The sequence below is a fragment of the Symsagittifera roscoffensis genome, chromosome 5 (genome assembly GCF_963678635.1).
Source record: "Symsagittifera roscoffensis chromosome 5, txSymRosc1.1, whole genome shotgun sequence".
Classification (NCBI taxonomy): domain Eukaryota; kingdom Metazoa; phylum Xenacoelomorpha; order Acoela; family Convolutidae; genus Symsagittifera; species Symsagittifera roscoffensis.
The window spans coordinates 1,331,866-1,353,166 of record NC_087066.1 but is presented as its reverse complement, the minus strand read 5'-3'; the positions used below and the strand labels follow the sequence as shown (position 1 = coordinate 1,353,166).

At 35.0% G+C, this 21,301-nt stretch overlaps 1 protein-coding gene across 1 annotated transcript in view; it reads left to right on the top strand.

Annotated features, from left to right (window-relative positions):
- The first annotated feature begins 1,719 nt into the window (after positions 1 to 1,719).
- The window catches only part of LOC134845751 (uncharacterized), a 53,192-nt gene continuing 33,610 nt past the window's right edge, over positions 1,720 to 21,301 (top strand). Inside the window, exon 1 of the mRNA XM_063862813.1 lies at positions 1,720 to 3,772. Coding sequence (XP_063718883.1) covers positions 3,738 to 3,772 — 35 coding nt within the window. The 5' untranslated portion in view covers positions 1,720 to 3,737. The remainder of the gene's footprint in view (positions 3,773 to 21,301) is intronic.

Genomic DNA, 21,301 nt, shown 5'->3' with positions numbered 1-21,301 from the left:
TTCTATCGTAATACGTTTTGCTGTAACCAATTAAATCCCATTCCTTTAAAACTCTTAATTGAAGGAAAAAACGAAAAATTTCGAAGGAAATAAGAAAAAAGAGATTTTACTTTTGAGCATACGGTTGTCACAAATTTATCTAGCCATGCATATAGAGCTTGACATCCAAACGGTGAAGTCAGGCATAAAAACAACTATAAAAAACTAGTTTCCCAGACTTGTCTCAGTTTGCAAAATGACTGCGCTTCTTCAGTAAAATTAACGATTTTTCAAGTTTTTCTATTGCAATGTTTTTTTTTCAGGAGAAAGTCTTAAAACTTGTTTACACCCATTTTTGACTTTTCGCGGTCTGACTTGTGATTTCTTTTAAATTTCAGTGTATTTCTATTGTTAAAAGGAATGCAAACTCTCCTATCGATCAGCAAAATTGTAAAGGTCACGAAAAACGTGATCGTTTTCTAATTTTGAAAGAGGAAATTAATTATCAGCGAAATGAAAGTTTTGCCTTCTGATCCAGTTTTCGCAAATTGGGTTGATTTCAAATTGGGTTCTCGAAAAGTGTCCTGTAAAAACTGTCCTAGAAATTCAAAGAGCTCAAAGATTTTTTGGAAAAAAAAACAAGTCCGTTTTTGTTTCAGTTTCATTGCGGTCATTACTCTTATTCCAACTGTCAGTTGGCTAGTTTTGTTTGGTAGAAGCACGCTGTCGCTTATGTGTGGCGTTTGCGTTGTCATAAATGATAAACTTTTTGTAATTTTTGGGGGATCAGGCATGAAATTTTTTGCCCAACAAGTACAACCGTAACAAAATATTTATCTCTGTAGGAATTTTCTGAAATAGGATTGAATATTGCAAGTTTTGCTCGCTGCAACCTTCCCGTCCTTCCTGATTGAAGTCAAAAAATACTTGTCCCCAGCCGGCAATTATTAGAGGAGGAGTGGAGCGTTGCCGGTTTTGAGACCACTGGGCATGTCACTCTCGTGCCACTTGATTGTTGTCGACTGGAACCATTAGTGTCTGCTAGTGATTGGTGCAGAGTTACTTTCATTGCTCCAGAGGGACAATATGATCTGTGATGTCTTCCATGTTTTGTCCTGCCCCTCTTTCCCCATTTCCACATTTCGCCTTTTAATGAGTTATTTCGGAGATCACCTGATTGATTGCTATGCTGCTCATAACCTTCTATAAAGTTCAATAAACAGCTTTTATTTTATAAAACTTTGCTACAAATTGGGTTTGGGTTAAGGTGAGGGGGGGGGGCAAGGAGATGAGAGGAACGGACACGGACGTGTAGGTGTGATATTTTGAATAGCAATTTAGCCAATCCATTTATCAATATCCCCATGTTGATTGTATGCAAACAAAAACACATGTCGTGTAATTCAGCCATTGATATGTAGTAAATGTGGCAAATAACAATAATAATATGGCATGACATTCTAACAATGAGATTAGAATGTAAACTGTCCGTACCCTCCATTTTGGCCTCACTTTGCCTGATTTGAATAATTGGAGTGTTTTTGGCCGTTAATTCAATTTGACACTTGCTCACTTCACTACCCGTTGATGGTGTCCCTTGTTTGAAGGTGGGTGCGCCTAATGGTGCTGCTATAACAGGGTGGGGAGGGAGGGAGGGAGGGGGGATAGCAGTGGTGGCCGTGGAAGCATGGGGGAAATGGGGGAATTGGTTGGGTTTTGTGGCGCATAGGGCGAGGTATAAGGAGACAGGCAGGGCTGTTTCTATCCGACATCTATTGCTAACCTGCAAGTGGGATAATCTATTGAGGCCGGGAGAACAAAGGAAGCGTTTCTTTTGTGGCCAGTAATTGGATTAAAAGCGTCACTTAGATACACACCATACAGTTACAACTACAAGGAGCAGAAGGGAGGGCGGGCGTGCTCTGCTCTGATCCTGTTTTACAGCCACCGATTATTTTTTATTTCATTCAACTCTCCATTCGTATATTCAATTTCACTCTGCCCTCAATTTTCACCCCTCGTCAATTCCACTTTTTGCTCTCATTTTGTTTTTCATTTTTAGCCGTTCTATTCTGTTAGTGGCCTGCTGGTCATTGTTTCAATATCCATCTCTTATTCTCTGTAACTTCCAAACGGGGATGCCAATTACCCAACCCACTCTGCCACTGTAACATTAAAAATTCACTAATAATCCAAAATTAAAAGCAGAGGGACACACACTTGAACTTGAACTGAACCACTCTTAGCAGACTGGAGTGGAAAGTACTGTTGGGCTCGGCTGAACCACAGTCATTGATGGGGCCACTAAATGGACACACTGATGTCTGTTAGTTAGCCATACATTTAATTCAAAATGATTTGAGAAACATCGCCACTGCTTTTTACTCTTTATTAACACGAGTGCATACCGTCTATGCGTAAGAAGAGCACTCAACTCCGCCGGTAGACCATTCCATTACATCCTACAGACAGACCCACCCCTCCCCCTTTCCTCTCTCATTTACTCTCCATAATACCCATTCCATTATGGCTCCTTTCATCTTACTCCTGTAAGAAGTGCGCACAAGCCACGCTTCAATGATTGGACTCGCAAAGCGAACTGTGAGATGAACAAAAACCATTTCATTCATTGCTCGCGTTAAACTCCTCTTACGTTACAACTGCCTGTTTCTCTCTCCTCGATCTCTTATTCCATTTTCCATTCACTTGATCTCTTCCTCTCTCTCTCTACTTCCAGTCTTATCTCTTTGTTGGGTCTCATCTCTCGCTATTCAGACAGATAACTATATCAGTCCGCTTATGATGTCACCCAAACCCCAAATCAACCTCAGTATAGACTACACTTGTTTGGCTAGTTTGTTTCTCCCTCCCGTCCTCCTCTGCACTATCCTCTGCTGTTCTAAAAGATGGTTGGATTAGTTATTCATCTGTCATATCACACTGTCAGTCACTCAGGCCCTCAACTGAGCAGCTCATCTGGTCCGTCTAAAGCATAACTGCCCCACCCCCTACCAGTTACATGACCTTCACTTGGCCTTCTATCTTGCCCCTTATTCCCCCCTATTGCTAGTCGGTCTTGACAGAGTTGATTGGTTTATTCACTCTGTTACTCTCCATCGCCTAATGTATTGCATCTTAGTTTCATCATAGTGTGTGCTCCATAACATAACACATAATTATCTCAACCCTCGTCTACTATCAACATCCTCCCTCCTCTCACATCCATACACCATAGTCACCCCCCCCCCCCCCACACACACACACACACACTGTGCCACTATTCTGACAGCTGACTCCTGTGTAACTGATGTTGCACTGCTCCTTCTCCTCCCATTTGTGAATCTCTTCAGTTGCTTTTTACAGATTATCCCCAGCAGCAGACAGAATACTATCCCACAATAGCACTCATCCCAGTAGCTTCTGCAGTGTAGTTCCAATCACATAATCCCTATCCCTTTTTATTACCATAATCCCACACACAACAACTCACAACTCATAGACTCTAATCAATAGACTACACCAATCAATCCAATTGTCTTCTAGGTCCCTGCAGTTTGCTAGATGCGCTTATTAACCTGCCTCTTGTCTTCTAGTTAAACACATCATTTCACAGTGTTATCGTGTTTTTTTCGCTGTGTTTTGAGCGATGTTGCTGCTTTATACGAAGTTATTTATCCAATCGTAACGACCTCAATAATTTGTCATTTTTAGAAATGTTTGCTGCGACCCTCTGACAAATTACTAACATATCTGTCTCCATGCCTGTTACCAATCAGCTAAACAAATATTTGGCGTAAGTTTTTCTTTTAGTCTCCCGGAAATGTTCGCGGACTTGTCGGTAATAAGAGACTCCATGGCTCGAACGCACCTGCAGAAGACGACGCAGTCCAACCATTTTTTGAGCGGATGCTTGAATGAGTCATGAGCCGGAAACACTCTGTGGTGCAATATTAGTACTGTTAAATACAGATTTGTAATGAAGCATATTTCATTCGCTAAACTGTGCAATACAGGCTGAAAAGTATTTCAGAGCATACCAATTTCTCTAACAAACGGCTAGCTCTCATGATTACCAGGGTTGACCCCCATACACCGAAACTGCTTATCATACAATTCCACCCAACAAAAATCATTATCATACAATTCCATACATCAAGTGTTTGGAGAAAATGCTTGTCATAAAACTTTCATACATTTTCGAAAAACAATAGAAAAAAAATTAAAACATTTCTGCGGCTTTTTGAGAACAGTTGAACAGTGATGACAAAAAAAACTGATTTGAAAATTTTTTTGAGAAGAATGCTTACCATACAATTTCCATATACGACACAAAAATTTTTCAGTAGTAATTTTGAAAACTTGCCCCAAAGCTTTGTTTTTTTTTGAACCGCAAATCTAATTTGTACGCAAAGAACGTTTTCCGAAAAAAAAATTTTTTGCATGCAAAATTTATTTTTTTGTGTGCATAACATAGTCCTAGATACGATAATAATAGCTTTTTTCTTTTCACTTAAAATTTTTTTCAAAAACCTATAATACTTATTTCTTTTGTATGGCGTGTTTTTGTATGTCTGATAATATGAAAATTCAAAAAATTAAAATAATCATTATTGAAAAATTTTGCCAAAAATTAAAAGCTTTTTACTTTTTATATATAATTTGTGAAAGACAGCTCGAAGACAATTCAAGTCGTTTTTCATGCATTGTAAATGCAAGACCGTCCAACCTTTGTTGCTTTGAGTAAGCAAGGTCTTTGTCACTTGTGCTCGGTTGCAAACACAACCGAAAATTTGTCAGAAAATAAATGAAGCAACAAAAACCAACTTTTTGGTTTATGGAGAAAACCCCTTTCATACAAATTCCATAAAATTTTCTGTACCTATGGAATTGTATGAAAAGAAATTTCTCATTTATGAGAATTGTATGATAAGCATTTTTGGTCAACCCGGGTAATTACTAGCAAGAGCCACTGTTTTTTTTCTAGATCTACTGAGGTTAACGAAACAAGACAGGTCGTATCAAGGCGAAGCAAGACTGCTAGCAAAAAACAATAGTTTTTGCTCCTTGTAACAAATCAACAACGGCAAATAAGCTTCTTTCAACCAATCTGGAATGATTTCTAAGACGGATTAAATCTCCGCTTACGCGTTAATAGCGCGAAATATATCGCGCGTTAATTGTCTCAAAATGGCCAAAATGGCAATCTTTAAACCTTCTTAACCTAAGGAAAAGTTATCACAGGTGAAATATCTTTTCAAATTTAAGCTCAGGACAACAATACCTTTTGAACAAAATATTTCCGTCAAAAAGTCGAACCTTGTCTGAAGAAAAAAAAACCACCCCGAGCACAAATATTCCGTTACTTTGGTCAGATAGGGTCAGATTGGGTGTATATAAATAGACCGTACACTGAGAAATAAAAAACCATGAGCTCTACTCTACTGAGAAAAAAATGCGTTCCAAATTGAATTAAGGCAAAACTTTCGGTCTTTTTGTTCTGACTTTCGTAAAGAAAGTAACGGAATATTTGTGCTAGGGGTGGGTTTTTTTTCTTCAGACAAATTTTGACTCTTTAAAAGGCCATGTTTGAAGGAATTTTTCTACATCATTCAAAGCTATTGTTTTTCGGAGCTTAAATTTGAAAAGATATTTCACCTGTGATCATTTTTGTAATGTTATTGGGTTTAAAAATTGACATTTTTGCCCATGTGGGACAATTAACGCGCGATATGTTTCGCGCTATTAACGCGTAAGCGAGATTTAATCCGTCATATAAATCGTTCCATATTGGTTCAAGGAAGATTATATGCCATAATTGATTTGTTAATACGAGAAAAATTTATTATTTTTTTACTTAATATGGCGTGTGGGGGGAGGTTTGTACAAAAAATCTTGAACTTTTCAGAAAAAAAAAATTATTTTTTTGTTTTATTACTTTTAAATTTTCCATGTTATTACTGCTCCATTGGCCTTAAAAGGCAGTCGGAACATTCAGGGCTTTGTCCTGATACGAGCAGTCTTGTTAAAAGTATATGAAAGGCTTTGTAAATCCTTTTGTAGATTACGCCTGGGCTGATGGATTAGAAAAAAAAATGGTTTTCTATCTTTTTTCGATTATTTCGTCAACTTTTCGTTTATTTGGTCAACTTAGATAAACTTTTTCATTGGCCCTGAAATATAGGCAGTCGAAACATTCAGCAATTCACAATGATATACCAGCTGTTTTGTTGGTTGTTTATTTGTAAAGCTCCATAAGTATATATCTATAGATTATATCTTAGTATTGTTGTATTGTTTTTTTTTGTTCACGCTTTTCTGGCAGTATGACAGAAATACACTGATTTCTTCTTCAACAATTTTCTATGGTGGTGCTATTAAAAAACCGGCTAAAATCAATCGAAAAAAAAATCAAATATGTGTTTCTCAAATTCGATAAAGTTTCGACAACACAAGATTGGGAACAAAACTGGTGAGCAAAATTACTTTTTTAAAGTTATATTTTTATTTTTTTTAAATCGCAAAAGAAGTTTAGTACACAAACAAACATTTTCCAAAAATTTTTGTTGCATGCAAAATTTAATTTTTGTGTTTATAACGTATTCCTAGATACATTAATCGTTTTTCGACAACACAAGATTGGGAACAAAACTGGTGAGCAAAATTACCATCTTTTTCAAGTTAAAACGATTAAACTCAATTATTTGACATTAGGGAGTGAATCAATTTCATTTGATGTAAGAATAACTACAATTGGCTATGTTGCCCTCCGACGTTTGACAAAATGCGGGTTTTATATACTTGGGGTGGTTTTGTTTTCCACGGTCACTTTTCGACATCTTATCAAAGATTAAAGATTTTTCTGGCGGAATTTTTCAAGTCATCTAGAAAACTGTGTTGTCTGAAGCTTAAATAAAAGAGTTTTTTGTGTTATCGAACGTAGGTAGTTAGAATGCTTTGAATTAGGAACTGTTATGACGAACATACTTCAAATTGAGTTAATTAACGCTCTATAGTTTTTGTACTATTAAAGCGTAACCTGCAAGCTAGTTCTTAATAAATTGACCCGAAGCAGGCAATTTGTTCTTTTCAAAACGTTGCTGCGCCCAAAATGTTTTACTTGGTGCTTTAAATAACGTATATAACCTGTGAGAGGGGGGCAAAGAGGGGGGTAACTAAAAAGCTTGTGATCGACAATAGAGAGCAATCGCTATTTCTCAAAACCTCGAGTTTTTATAACTTCCAATTACCCGGGTTGATCTCCATACACCGAAAATGCTTATCATACATTTACATACATCAAGTGTATGGAAAACTGCTTGTCATACAATTTTGATACAATTTCATAAAATGATTGAAAAAAAGATACTAACTAATTTCTGCGGCTTTTGATTCTAATAAAACGAGATTTTTGTTTTTTGAAAAAATGCTTAACATACAATTCCCATATACGGAAATTGTATGACTAGCATTTTTTCGATGGCGACACAAAAAATTTCCAAGGTAATTTTGAACTGGCCCCAGAATTTTTTAAAATTTTTTTTTAAACCGCAAAAGAAGTTAAGTACACAAACAAACATTTTCCAAAAAATTTTTGTTGCATGCAAAATTTAATTTTTGTGTTTATAACGTAATCCTAGATACATTAATTGTTTTTCGACAACACAAGATTGGGAACAAAACTGGTGAGTAAAATTACCATCTTTTTCAAGTTAAAACGATTAAACTCAATTATTTGACATTAGGGAGTGAATAAATTTCATTTGATGTAAGAATAACTACAATTGGCTATGTTGCCCTCCGACGTTTGACAAAATGCGGGTGTTGTATACTTGGGGTGGTTTTGTTTTCCACAGTCACTTTTCGACATCTTATCAAAGATTAAAAATTTTCTGGCGGAATTTTTCAAATCATCTAGAAAACTGTGTTGTCTGAAGCTTAAATAAAAGAGTTTTTTGTGTTATCGAACGTAGTTAGTTAGAATGCTTTGAATTAGGAACTGTTATGACGAATATACTTCAAATTGAGTTAATTAACGCTCTATATTTTTTGTACTATTAAAGCGTAACCTGCAAGCAAGTTCTTAATAATTTGAACTGAAGCAGGCAATTTGTTCTTTTCAAAACGTTGCTGCGCCCAAAATGTTTTACTTGGTGCTTTAAATAACGTATATAACCTGTGAGAGGGGGGCAAAGAGGGGGGTAACTAAAAAACTTCTGATCGACAATAGAGAGCAATCGCTATTTCTCAAAACCTCGAATTTTTATAACTTCCAATTACCCGGGTTGATCTCCATACACCGAAAATGCTTATCATACAATTACATACATCAAGTGTATGGAAAACTGCTTGTCATACAATTTTGATACAATTTCATAAAATGATTGAAAAAAAGATACTAACTAATTTCTGCGGCTTTTGATTTTAATAAAACGAGATTTTTGTTTTTTGAAAAAATGCTTAACAGACAATTCCCATATACGGAAATTGTATGACTAGCATTTTTTCGATGGCGACACAAAAAATTTCCAAGGTAATTTTGAACTGGCCCCAGAATTTTTTTAAATTTTTTACTAAACCGCAAAAGAAGTTTATTACACAAACAAACATTTTCCAAAAAATTTTTGTTGCATGCAAAATTTAATTTTTGTGTTTATAACGTATTCCTAGATACACAAAAGTTTTTTTTTCAGTTTTTCAAACTGTTTTAAAACAACTCCTTCATTTTGTATGGCATGTTTATGTATGCCTAGATCAATCCATGGATAATTAAAATCTTTGAAAATTATCATCTTTGAAATTTTTTGCCAAACTTTAAAAGTTTGTTACTTTCGTTATAACATTTGTGAAAGACAGCTTTAAGACAATTCAGGTTCTTTTGTATGCAATGTAAATGCAAGACAGTCCAACCTTTGGTGCTTTGGGTAAAACAAGGTCTTTGTCACTTGGGTTCGGTTACGAACACAACTCAAAATTTTTCAGAAATTAAATTAGAAAAATAAATCAAAATTTTGGTTTATGGAAAACACTTGTCATAAATTTTCATATTTGGAAAAATTTTTATCATAGAGATTTCATACAGTTTTTTGTATTGTTTGAATTGTATGGTAAGAAGTTTTTCATATATGGAAATTATATGACAAGAAGTTTTGGTCAACCCGTGTAAACATTAGTACTATTGAGGATTGACAAAAAATACTAGTCATACAATTCACAAACATGCCTATAAGTTTCATACATTTAAAAAGTTGCATAAAAAGTCTATGACTGGCATTCTAATGTTATGGGAACTGTATGTCTAGCATTCACCCATAATGAAATAGTTTGGCCATAAAAGGAAATTATATGACTAGCATTCTTCCATTAAGGGAATTGTCTGACGAGCATCCTAACATAATGGGAATTGCATGCCTTTCATTTTTCAAAAACTGCAAAATTGCGCTGGTGAATGAGCTATAAAAACAAACCTGCATGAAGCGTGCAAGTTCTAAACGGAAAATTTGGAAGAAAAAAATTATTCTTAGATTTGCAACCCTTTTATAGAAATAATAAAATGGCTGCACATGTAAAATTATAAAAACTTTGTAACAAACTTCTTCCAGATTTTTATACGGGGAGCTTTGTTTGCTGGGTCCGATTAAACTAGATTATGACTGTATCGTAGTTCCAGTTCCAGACCTATGAATGATGTTTTCGCCTAGCTTGTGCACAAAATTAGAGACAGAATCTTAATCACTGGGAAACGCACAAAAATTGAGATTGCGGGAAGTATAACCACTCTGGGGAACTCGCCATTCGTTTCTATCTCGTTCGGTTTCGGCTGTTGCTTTTTATCGCCCACAATCACTTTAATTTCCCTCTGTCTCTCAATTTATGATGGCCTCCTGATTATACCTGCTCGTCCTTGTGTTGATCCAATGCATATCATTGCCATCGATGTGAACTCTTCTCAGTTCAGCTCCATTGAGTTTATGTGTTTTAGGTTAAGAAGATAAACATATTCTATTTCTTCAGTTGTGTTTCGGTTTTTAATCCGTTGTGCATTGTAAAGACAGCTCAATTTTTTACACAAACACAACAGTGTAGTTGAGTTCTAAAATGGTGCTTGATCCTTTTAATTCATATTTTCTCTTCCCTCTCTCAAACTATAGTCAGAAACTTTTTGTTCCTTTTTTGTTATAGAACAAAGCAAAAAGATAAGAGAAAATTCAAAACGCAGTTTATTTATCATTGCTTTCAATTTTAGCAAGCGTTAAGCAAATATACGGGCCGTCTATAACACTCTCTGCAAATCTCAGAAGAACCGAAGGTGAAGTTTTTTTGATTCGGCACAAATTTTGAAATTATTTGTTTCATTCCTAAACGAAATCTCAGAAGAACCTAAGATGAAGTTTTTTTTGATTCGGCACAAATTTTGAAATTATTTGTTTCATTCCTAATCGAAATTCCTAATTTTTTGGTATATTTTTTATTCAAGAAAAAAATATATTTAAGCAAATTCATCTTTTTGACAGCAAACTTTTAAAATATTTAACTCCAAATTAAACAAATAAAACCTATGATCAAGTGTTTTTTGAATGCCAACCTTGCAAAAGTTGTGAAAGAAAATACATCGTTTACTTCTTGCCAGATTTGCATTCCATACGCCAATTACTTCTATTATTTTAGTATTCTTGAATTGTTTTTGCTGTTTTTGTTGCATACCGCCCAGGTGGGTGCGTTCAGTGAACCAATGTGTCAGCAAAATTCAAGAACAGTATACCAAATTACGCAAAAACTACATCAGTTAAAGAATTAAAAGTTTCTGGAATCAATAATCTCTGAACTACTGTGCTGATTCAAATTATCCACACAAAATGAATAAAACTTGGAATTTAAACCCTGTTCTTCTCAAATTGGGGACAAAAAATGATGAAAACCAGTTTTATCTAGAACATTAACAGAATTAATATGGTATTCTTTGTTTTGCAAAATTCGGGCCCAAAAATGTACCCTAATTACTCCAAACGTATTTCTTCATCTGCTGACAAAAATACATCACTGCAAGCCCCATATGTAGCCCAATCTAAATTTAAGAAAGGTGTAACCTCCCAAGCTATGTGTACAAGGTTTAAAAAAAATTGTATTATATTGAAAAAAAATGGCATTTTTTGGGTATCAAACAAAGAAAAATATGTTTATAGAAAGCTGAGAAAATTATACCCTTCCTACATTTTGTTGAATTTCATCAGAAGCTTGCAGCAAGATAGTTTTATCAGTAAATGGCCAAATTAATCTTTTGTACTATTAAAAGTTTTATTTAGTTTAAATATTATATAAAAATTTTTAAGCAAGATTGTTTTTCATCATTTAATGTCGAAAAACAACCCAATTTAAGAAAAACGGCTTCATAAGTTCAAGTTTTAATCATTTTGTCCGGATAAATCGAATCAGCACTGCATAACACTAATTTTAGAACTGCGCTGTTCATGAGAAGATTTAATTTTTTTGTTCCGACCTTCAATGAAAGTGACAAAATATTCGTGCTCGGTGAGGTTTTTTTTCTCCAGACAAAAAACTTGACTTTTCCACCAGCATTTTTTGACGGATTTTTTCATATAATTCGGAAGGTACTGTTGTCTTGGGCTCAAATTCGAAAAGATGTTTCACCTGTTTTTGTGTTTTCGTAAAGTTGTGGGGGCTTAAAAATTGCCAATTTCGGACAATTAATGCGCGATATACTTGCTATTAGCAGGTGAGCGGAACTTTAATCCGACTTAGAAATCGTTCCGAATTGGATTGAGGCATGCTCTTTGGTCTAATAATAATTTTGCTATATGCAAAACATTTGAAAACTTCATCAATTGTTTTCACTAGTTTTTTTTGAAAAATTCATCAATCATTACGAGGCCAAACTGTTTATTTTGTGAATTCTAAGCGGATTCCGCACCAAACTTGCCCCTTTGTTCTTACTTTCTTCTTTCTTTTTCCTTGATCATTTTGACAAAATTTTAACATGTTTAAATACTTGTCTCTGGAATCCAGGAACATAGAGACACAAAATTGTGCGCCTATCCAGTGCACAGTTTGGCCTCGCAATGATTATTTTTTCTTAAATTTTGTTCATCGGAATTTTAAGGCTTCGCCTTGATACGAGCAGTTGTGTTGCTTTTGAGTTGTTGTTTCTCAAATTGAGTTAATTTAAGACACAAAAGTATCGGAAGAAAAACTCCTTAGAATTAGGACTGAATTTTTTGATGCATTTTTTTTCGACGTTTGGACTCAAACTTGAATCTTTGAGATAGGTCTTTATAATTTTTGGGGGTGTAAAAACTGTCAAAGTGGCTGGCAAATTCGGGATAATAAACGTGTGGTTTATTTCGTGCTATCAACGGGTAAGCGGACATTTGATTCGTAATAGAATTAGTTTCAAATTGGTTTGAGGCATGCTTTTTGGTCTATGTAATACTTTGCCATGAGCAAATTACATAACTTTGAACTTACTAAGTGTGTAGGGTGGATGATTTTCAAAAAAAAAACATTCAAAAAGTTTCTGTCCTGATTCAGGCAGTCTTCTTTCTTTTTTTATTCAGTTTTTGGGTTTGAGGAAAAAATTATCTTAATTTTAGCTTCAGTTTTGATTTCCACTAACGTAATTGAATCATTCCTCTTCGGTTCATTCCTCAAATTTGACAGTTGTTTTTGGTTTAGCACACGTTTTATTAGATAAAGTGAGATTCACTTTGGCTTTGAAAATTGATATCTTGTTTTCAATTTTTTAGTTCACAATTTTTTGATGCACAATTTAAGTGTTTTGTTTTTGCTGACCATTTTTATTTTTTACCCTCCATAATCCAATTTTTTACCTCCTTTATTTTTTGTCCCTTCAAGTGAGTGACCCCTTCCCTCTTTTTACCCCCCCCCCCCCCCCCCCCCCTCATTGCTTAAACCCCCTCTTGCATGTTCATGTTTTTTTTATCCCACTCTACTCTCATTCCTCCGATCAACTTTCATATATACTTGTGTGTGTGCCACGCTACCCCCCTGACACATTACCCGGTCCCCACATTTAAACCCTCAAATACGAAGGATGATCAGAATGGTGAGGAGGGGGAGGCGTGAAAAGGAATTGAACAGGGGACTGAGAACGTGAAGTAGGCGATGGTGTTGTGAGGGTGAAAGGATTTAGTTATGGTTAGGAGGGGTGCATGGGGTAGTTGTGGACCTAAGGGCGTTTCCGGAACGCTTTGGGTGTACACGCAGATGAACGTGCTCGTTCGGTTTCTGATTGAACATGAAGCTGCAAAAGTAGAGTAAACATTTAAAATCTACAGCAAAACTTATTGATTGTTCTGAAAGTAAGAAACGGATTATAAAAGATTAAAATGGTTTATAATGGATTATTGATTATTGAAAACACTAGATTTAAACCTCCTGAAAAGCCATTTTCATGGTAATTGGGTCTTGCAAATCGATCATTTGGGTTAAATTTTTTGCCGATATATTTCATTAAAATCGATTGTCTAATGAAAATTTAATGAGAGATCTGAAGAGCTAATCATAATTTTTGAACGTCTCTAGCCGATGTTTGTCAATTTTTCTCAACTGAGATCACTAAAACTATTGCAAGGTTGTGCAATCTTAAAAAAGACCTATGCAAATGTTTGAACTTTTACAGATTCTTAAAAATTCTAGTTAAATTGGCTTTTTTAGACAGCATACAGCTAAAAAAAACCTGATAACTTAAATCTTGAAGTTTTTTTTGCAAAATTACCAGGTTTGGCATTATGAATGGAGAAGACAAACTTCCAAGATTTGCATTCCTTTGGAAGAATCTTGCAAAATAGGACTCTTTTTCCTTTTCCCTACCTCGAATGAGCATCTGAATGAGCATAAAACGTTGTCTATATAATCACTAATCGTGACAAATTTAGACAACGTGAAGGATTTTTAGTCCATTATTATCGATTATTTTTGAAAACAAAGTTCCATTAAAACCCATTATAATCGATTAATACCATTTTTGTTTTCAATTTATTTGATTTTTTTTATAATTTTTTGCTCTATTTTTGCAGTTTTCTGCAAAAACTCGAGTGCAAACGAACACGTTCATCCCCATAACCACAGTTAACTACCCAAAAGAATAACAAAAATACGTACATAACATATTACAGCGAGACCACAGAAGGACTAATTTAAATTTAAACTTATTATCAGCAAAATGAGTTAATTTCGAGGTGGTTAACTCATAGAGTAATTTCGGATAGGGTACACCGTCTGCTCGTCACGCTATCTTATTTTCGGCCGGATAGATTCGTGCAACTTCTTAGTCTAATACCGATCCTAATCTTACTCTTATACTATCTAGTCTCAGGTTGTTTAACTAGTCTCTGCTAGGCTCAATAGATCTAGGGTATACTGGTTTATTGCGGCTGCTGAAGTCTTCTTGGAGAGTCAACTAATTTCTAAGTTAAATTCAAATCTCTCTGGTGCTGAAATTACAAGTAATTCCAGCACTTACAAATAAGTGGGTTGTTAGTTTGATGGATCATGATTGGTTAATATTAAATACTTTACAGAGGTAAAATATCTAATTTATCCAATCATAAAATGTAGTTTAGATCAGGTTTCACCCATCCGGGTTTTACAGAGTTTTTTAGAATAGTCTTTCTGTAATTCAAATGATGGATGATGAACGTTGGTTTTTGGCAAACATCATATTTCGTCTGGGTTCTCTTGTTAGAGAAGTTCCAGGTTCAATCGTTGTGTCTTCTCATGACAACGACTGGGTTTTCGCAACAAACTCAAATCTGATTTCAGAATGGTTGGCTATGACAGGTTTTTTCGTTTCATGTAGAGAACTTCTTTGTGTTTGACCTTGTCTGGGAATGGCGTGGAGATTGTGCGTGGAGGGGATGCCTGGTTACTCGGATCTGTACGTATACTTGAACATCGAGGTGGTCATTGGTCTAGTTCAATGAAGTCCTTTTCTGCGAAGTCAAGTCGTACTCTAAATCCTTTGAGTTGTGATTGTGGGCGGCATATTGATTGTGGTTGGCCATTCTTTTTCGAGTGTAGTGGGGTCATTTTGTCTTTGGATGTTCGTCTTTGGTGTTGTATGCTGATCTATATACTGCAAGGTATAATTTACATTTTATAAAATTTTTATTAGTTTGGTGTTTTAATTATGATTTTGGTTAGTTGTTTTCACAAAAGCTTTTTGTTTTAGTTTGGTTATTTTGAAGAGTTACTCACCCTTGAGTACCTCTTATTAAAAATAGGAGTGTGGTCACAAAGCGTGGATGTAGCGCGGTGGGTTAGGCCGGCTATAGAGCATGCTCAGGACGTCCTCTCTGGTGGGTTAGGCCAGGAGTGGGAGTATGATTTCGTGCGGTTTCTGTGAGAGGTCCTGTTATGTGATAACGTTTTATGTTGGGTTTATTGTGGTTTTTCTTATGTTTCGTTGGTTTTGTCCTTTTTTCAATAATCAAATTGTTTTTGGTATGGGTTTGTCTTTCGACTTTTTTGTGTTTTATTATTTCTTTCTTAGACTTTATAATAGTCTTCAAAAGAATAAATTATCCAGTTTTAAACTGGGTTAATCCGGTTTGGGTACCGTTAGTTTCCTTTTCTTAGTCATGCTGTTATTCTATGATTTGTGGTGTTTAGTAAGCTGAATTGGTTAGTTTTGTTTAGTTTATAATTCCTTTCCAACCGGGTTAAAGGAAAGTTTGAAACTTGTTATCGTGTGTTAGAGTTGTTGAGTGTGAAAACTTGAAACTGAAATTCATTATTTTAAACAATTCTTCGTGGGCGAGCTGTGCGAGTTTGGATAGAATTTTTGTGCGAGTAAATGAAATATCAAAAGGTTAGTACTGCATTTTCGTTTTATCAATTTACTACATAGAATTTCAATTTTACTGCTAGTTTTGGGGAAAAATTAAGTTACAAATTTTCATCATTATTTGAATTACTGCTTTTAGGGAAATAATTTATAAATTAATTTACTACATTGGTATGAATTTTATTGAATTTATCTAGTGTAAAATATTAATAGAGTTTTGAAGAATTTGAAGAAGTTTTCGATTTTTTATTTTTCTTTATTGTATTTTGCAGATGATCGTGAGATGAAGACTAAAAATCTAAATAAAACATGGATAAAGAATAGTTAGTGTTTTATTTTAAATTTATTAGTTAAGAATATGTATAAATTATACTTACCTGTTAGTCGTCGGGGAAAAAACCGTGGGGGAAGATGTCGTGGATTATGTCGGAATTTGTTAGTAACTTTGCTAGTATGCGAATGATGTTTTTAGTTTGAAGCAGTGGCCAAAGCAATTGAAGTGCTTTAATGGTTTTTAGTTCTTCAGTGCCAACTTCAAACTCATAAGGTGTGTTTTGGATGAGATTATATAATTTGTGGTTATATTTAGTGTTGTGGATGAATTCTAATATGGGGATTTCTATAGGTTGAACAAATTCATGTGGGATAAGGAAGGGTCTGGATTCTTCTGCGTTGAAGGTCTTTGTGATGGGACAAAAAATATACATTTGGGTTATGGGATCATAATTGCGAAGAATACCGTGAAGGTTAGTATCTTTGATGCAATATGTGAAGTTAAGAAAAAATGGTGATGTGTATTTAGAGTTAATAAATTGAAAACGATGGTGTGGTTGTCTTGATGGAGTGTGTAGGTCAAAGTGATTTTGTATAAAGCGGTAATATGTATATGTGTGGGTTTGTTTAGTGCGTAACATAATGTCGTGTGAGCAGTGCAAATCTCGTTCATGTGGTGCAAGGAAATGAAAGGTTAGTGAAAATAATTGAAATCTTTCTTTAAAACTTTCGTAAGCTTGTGTGTCGGTTAGTGCTTCAGAAATGATGTGGTCGAATTTGCGATCAAATATATTGAGTGTGAAAACATATGGTGTTTTGATGAAAAAATTTTCTGTGATTTGTGGGTTAGCGAAGCGATCATCATCTAAAAATTGGTCTTGGTTAGTTCGGATGATGTTATGATCGTAATATTCTAGCGTATATTCGTTAGCTCGGGGTGCAGTGTATGTTTTTAGTGACTTTTTATATCCGATGTAGGTAAATTGTCTATGTGTTAGTGGTGTAGTGAGTCGATATAGCATATCTTTATTTCGTTCTATATCGATGTGAGTGTTAGATAAAGGTAGGCAAAGGGGGTTAGTAAAATGATAATATGATGTCCATTGAAGTGTAGGCATTAAAACGTGTTCATCTACAAAACTGCGTGTGTTGTTAGTGTCGTTAGGGGTGTTCAAAGTATACTGTGGAAATGAAGGTAAGGTGATTGCTAAAAATTCTCTCGTGTTAGTGTGATTTGGGTGATTAATATATTCACGGGCTATTCCTGGTTTTGTTGTAAATGGATGGTTTGGGAATTTTCTTTTGAAAGTGCGGTAAGCTCTATTAGTGCTAATTGATGATTCGGTGGATGAGGATGATGGTGCTGATGATGCGGTATAAGCTGAAGAGGGTGTAGGGGTAGGTGGGTTTGATGATTCTATGGTTGAATCTGGTTTATAGTTGAGGTGTCAAGGTGGAAGGGTTGTTGTTGTAAGGTGATAAAATTATCTAGCTCTTGGGAGATTTGGGGGGTGTCTGGAGAATTGGATGATCGATCTGAATGAAGTGAAGAGTAGGTTGGGGTAACTTGTGAAGCATAGGAGGGTGTAGAAATGGATGGGAGTGGGTTATACGGTGGGATTGGTTGAAAAGGGGGTTTCGAAAAAACTGAGGGATTGGTTTGAAAATTATTGGATGGAGATGGTTCAGAGTCGGCAAATTCATCAGGGGTTTCAATATCTGGGTTATTGAGTTGTGAGATGGAGTATAAAACTGAGATATGTGAATTAGTGTCTGAATTCATGCCTGATGTTATATTATTGGTTGGGAAATCGGGTGGCGGGAAAGCAAAAAGTGGAATTATTGTAATTGGAGTGTTGAGGTTGGTTGGGTGGGAATTTGAGCGGTGTAGGGATCCAAGTTGTCGGCTCATCGTGGGCTAAAAAAATTATTATTTTCAGACTGAAAAGCAGTTGTATGTGGTTGTTCTATGATTTGTTCATATGTATTTTCATCTAGTGAATTGTGTGTCATTATATGTTGAATGGGACTTTGTGATATGGTTGGTCTGAAATTTGGATTATGTGTTATTGCTAAATTTCGAAAATTTCGTGGGACTAGTGATAATGGATGGTTATGTGGTAGGGGTGGTAACTGTGGTGCTGTAGGCGTAATGTCTACATTGTTATGTTCTTCGTCATATGTGTTCTGTCTTGTTGCTATTTTTGTGTTGTATTCTTTTATTTGTGCGTCTAAAAGAATTTTGTTTATTGATGATGAAAAAATTCCAAAAAATCCTGCAAATAAGATGCGTGCTACACTTGCTTGTCTATTTACTTGTGTGTGTATAGCGCATGTATTATAGATTTCTTTTAAGAGTGAGAAAAGAAATCCTATAAAGTTAAACATTGCGTAAAAAATAGTTAATTTTTCTAAGATGTAATAGGGCCATCCTAGAAAATCAAGAATTTCATTTTTGAGTGTAACAAATCTAAAAATATTTATAGGTGAGATATCTTGTGGTTGGTATTTTTCACCGTTGAGATATATATAGTCTTTAATGTCTTTAAAATATCCGCTATAATCTTGTGTATAAATATCTGCAAATCCTGCTGTTTCGGCAAGTTTGCGTAAGTTTTGGTCAATTGATTGTCTTTGTATAGTGTCCATTTGTGTTAATAATTCTTGGAATTGTTGTGTTCTAATGTGATGTTGTATATCGGATTTTGAATATATTCCAATTGATTGTAAGTCAATATTTGGGTTTCGAACAATAGCTCTAATGCTTTCAGGTGAAAATTTTTTGAGTGATTGCATTAATGTGGGATATGGGGTAGGAAGGTAATATTTATCTTCATCAGGGTTCAGTTGTACTACATTGTGGCTGTTTTCTGATCCACATGGGACTGCGGTATCCCAGAAATAGGTTCGTCTTGAAAGTGTGTCAACGAAGTGTACTTTATTCTTATAAAAGATAGGGATTCTTTTATAGCATCGTTTATCTTCAAAAACATATAGTGGTGATACTTTTTTGGTACAGGTATAAAACCATAAAATGTTTCCTTCATAGTCTAAAAAATTTGATCTATTGCCTGATAATAAATATCCTGCGTAGGGTGTTTTTAATACTGCTAATGCAAGTGATTGTAGGATTTGTGTTCTTTCTAATTCGCATAGTTGGTGAAGTGTTTCTAATTCAGAGAGTGACATTTCTTGAAAAATGCGGCTAATTGTGTAGTCTAATTTCATATCTAGGTGAATATCATAGTGGATATTACCGAAATATGTACTATTCATTAGTGATAGTTCTTGTAAACGTGTGCTTCTAGTGTCATGGGGCTTTAGATAACCACCAGGTTGACCTTTACTTTTTTGAAAATTAACTGGTATATATGATGTTCCTTCGTTTGGAGGATGACCTGTGGCATATGGGTCGATTTTTTTTCCAGTGGTCATGTCGAATCCTTTTTCGTATTCAACTAATATTTCAGAGTATTGTGTTTTGTGAAGTGGGTTTCTGTATTTACATGCAAGTTCTGTTTCTTGATATTTTTGGAAACGTGTCAATTTATTTTCTATATTGTGTATGTTCCTAAAATTAGAACTTTGTTTTCGTGATGTGTTTACTTGTTCATATGAAATGGACTGTATAAAATATTTTTCGTGAAATTTTATCATACGAGCGTGTATTTTTGCTACTTGAAATGTTGTACATGTGTCTTCGGGGAACCAAACAATTGTTGCTTGTGTTCGTGTTGTAGGGTCACAATAGCCTTGATCGTTTTTACAAGGTAATCTAATTCCTTGATAGATCATTGTGTTGTCTGATAAATCGCGTGTGAGTTGTATTTTTTCGAGTTGTATTTTCCAATCGAAAAACCTTATTTCTTGATATCCTTTATTTTTTGTGTCTGCTTTGCAGTTTGATGGGTTATTTATACCAATATGTGGTATCCAGTGTTTATCGTGTATGTCATAAGTTAATCTTCCGTGTGCGCCGTTGTATGGATATTTTTCGTCTAGTTTTATATGTCCTTGATATCTTTCAAGTTCTGCTTGATGTACAGAATCTGAAAAAACTTGGAAATACACTAAATTTCTATCTGTGTTTTTATTTTTTGTGATATTTAGTCTGAGTAACTCGTTTTTACAATCTTCGGGATTGAGATGTAAAAGTCGTTCTATATTACTCTGGTAGAATGATTCGTGGTCAAGTCGGTTTTTATTTCCATTTGAGACTTGTGAACAATGTACTTTCTTTTCAGAAAATGTTGCTGTGAATTTATATCTTATAACTGTTGTTGCTCGGGCTTTTGAATAAAGTGTCGCTATTACATTTGTTGTTTCTATGGCTTGTGGTTCTGTTTCGCATTGTGATGCTTGATTTATTGCATATTTGTGTAGTGTTTTTTGTTCGTTTTCGTCACAATCGTAATGTGTTACTAATAAATCTTGGGGTCCTGTGCGGGGGGAAGGGTTTATGTTTTGATTGGAGATTACTAGAAAAAAGAGTTGGAGAAAAATCAATATTTTTAGAATATACATGTGTATGATAATCCTGAGTATGGGTTATAAAATGTGATGTAACCAATTGTCTTTTTGGTATATCTGTCGTATTTGTATATTACTTCAGTTGTTATAAATGGTGGTGGTAGGGATTGAGCTGTTATATTTGGTGGATTTAATGGATAGGGATGTTGAGTAATGTTGTTTAATTTAACCGTGATTTCAAATTTTAATTGTAGACTAATCTGTTGGAGTATTTGGATGTTATGAGCACGAATGTCTTCGTGGATGTCTTGTCTATACTGTAATCTATTTAGTGCCCAGTTGTGGAGTCGGTTACTTTCTGGGTGTTGTCCAAATAATGGTGGAGGTGCTGTGAATGTATTCCAGTCTAGTCTTAAAGGAATATTTGTTGATGATTGTTCTCGGTATCTAGCGTCGAGGTTATTTGGGAAATTGAAGTTAAAAGGTGTTGGTGAAATCTGGCTGATTGATGGTGTTGATGGTAATGATAATGTTTCTGGTAGTGATGAGGATGTTGTTGTATCCGTAGAAATATCTATTGGATCATTGATTAAATTTGGTTCACCTTGTGTGAATGAATGTGTTGTCCAATATGGTAGTCGTGATGTTTGGTTTGTAGGGTTAAAGGGATTTTCACGTATTTGTTCAGATGTTGGTGTTGAACCTAAGTAATCTGATGGTAGGCTTGAGGTGCTACGTTGTGAAAGAAGCGTAGGGGTT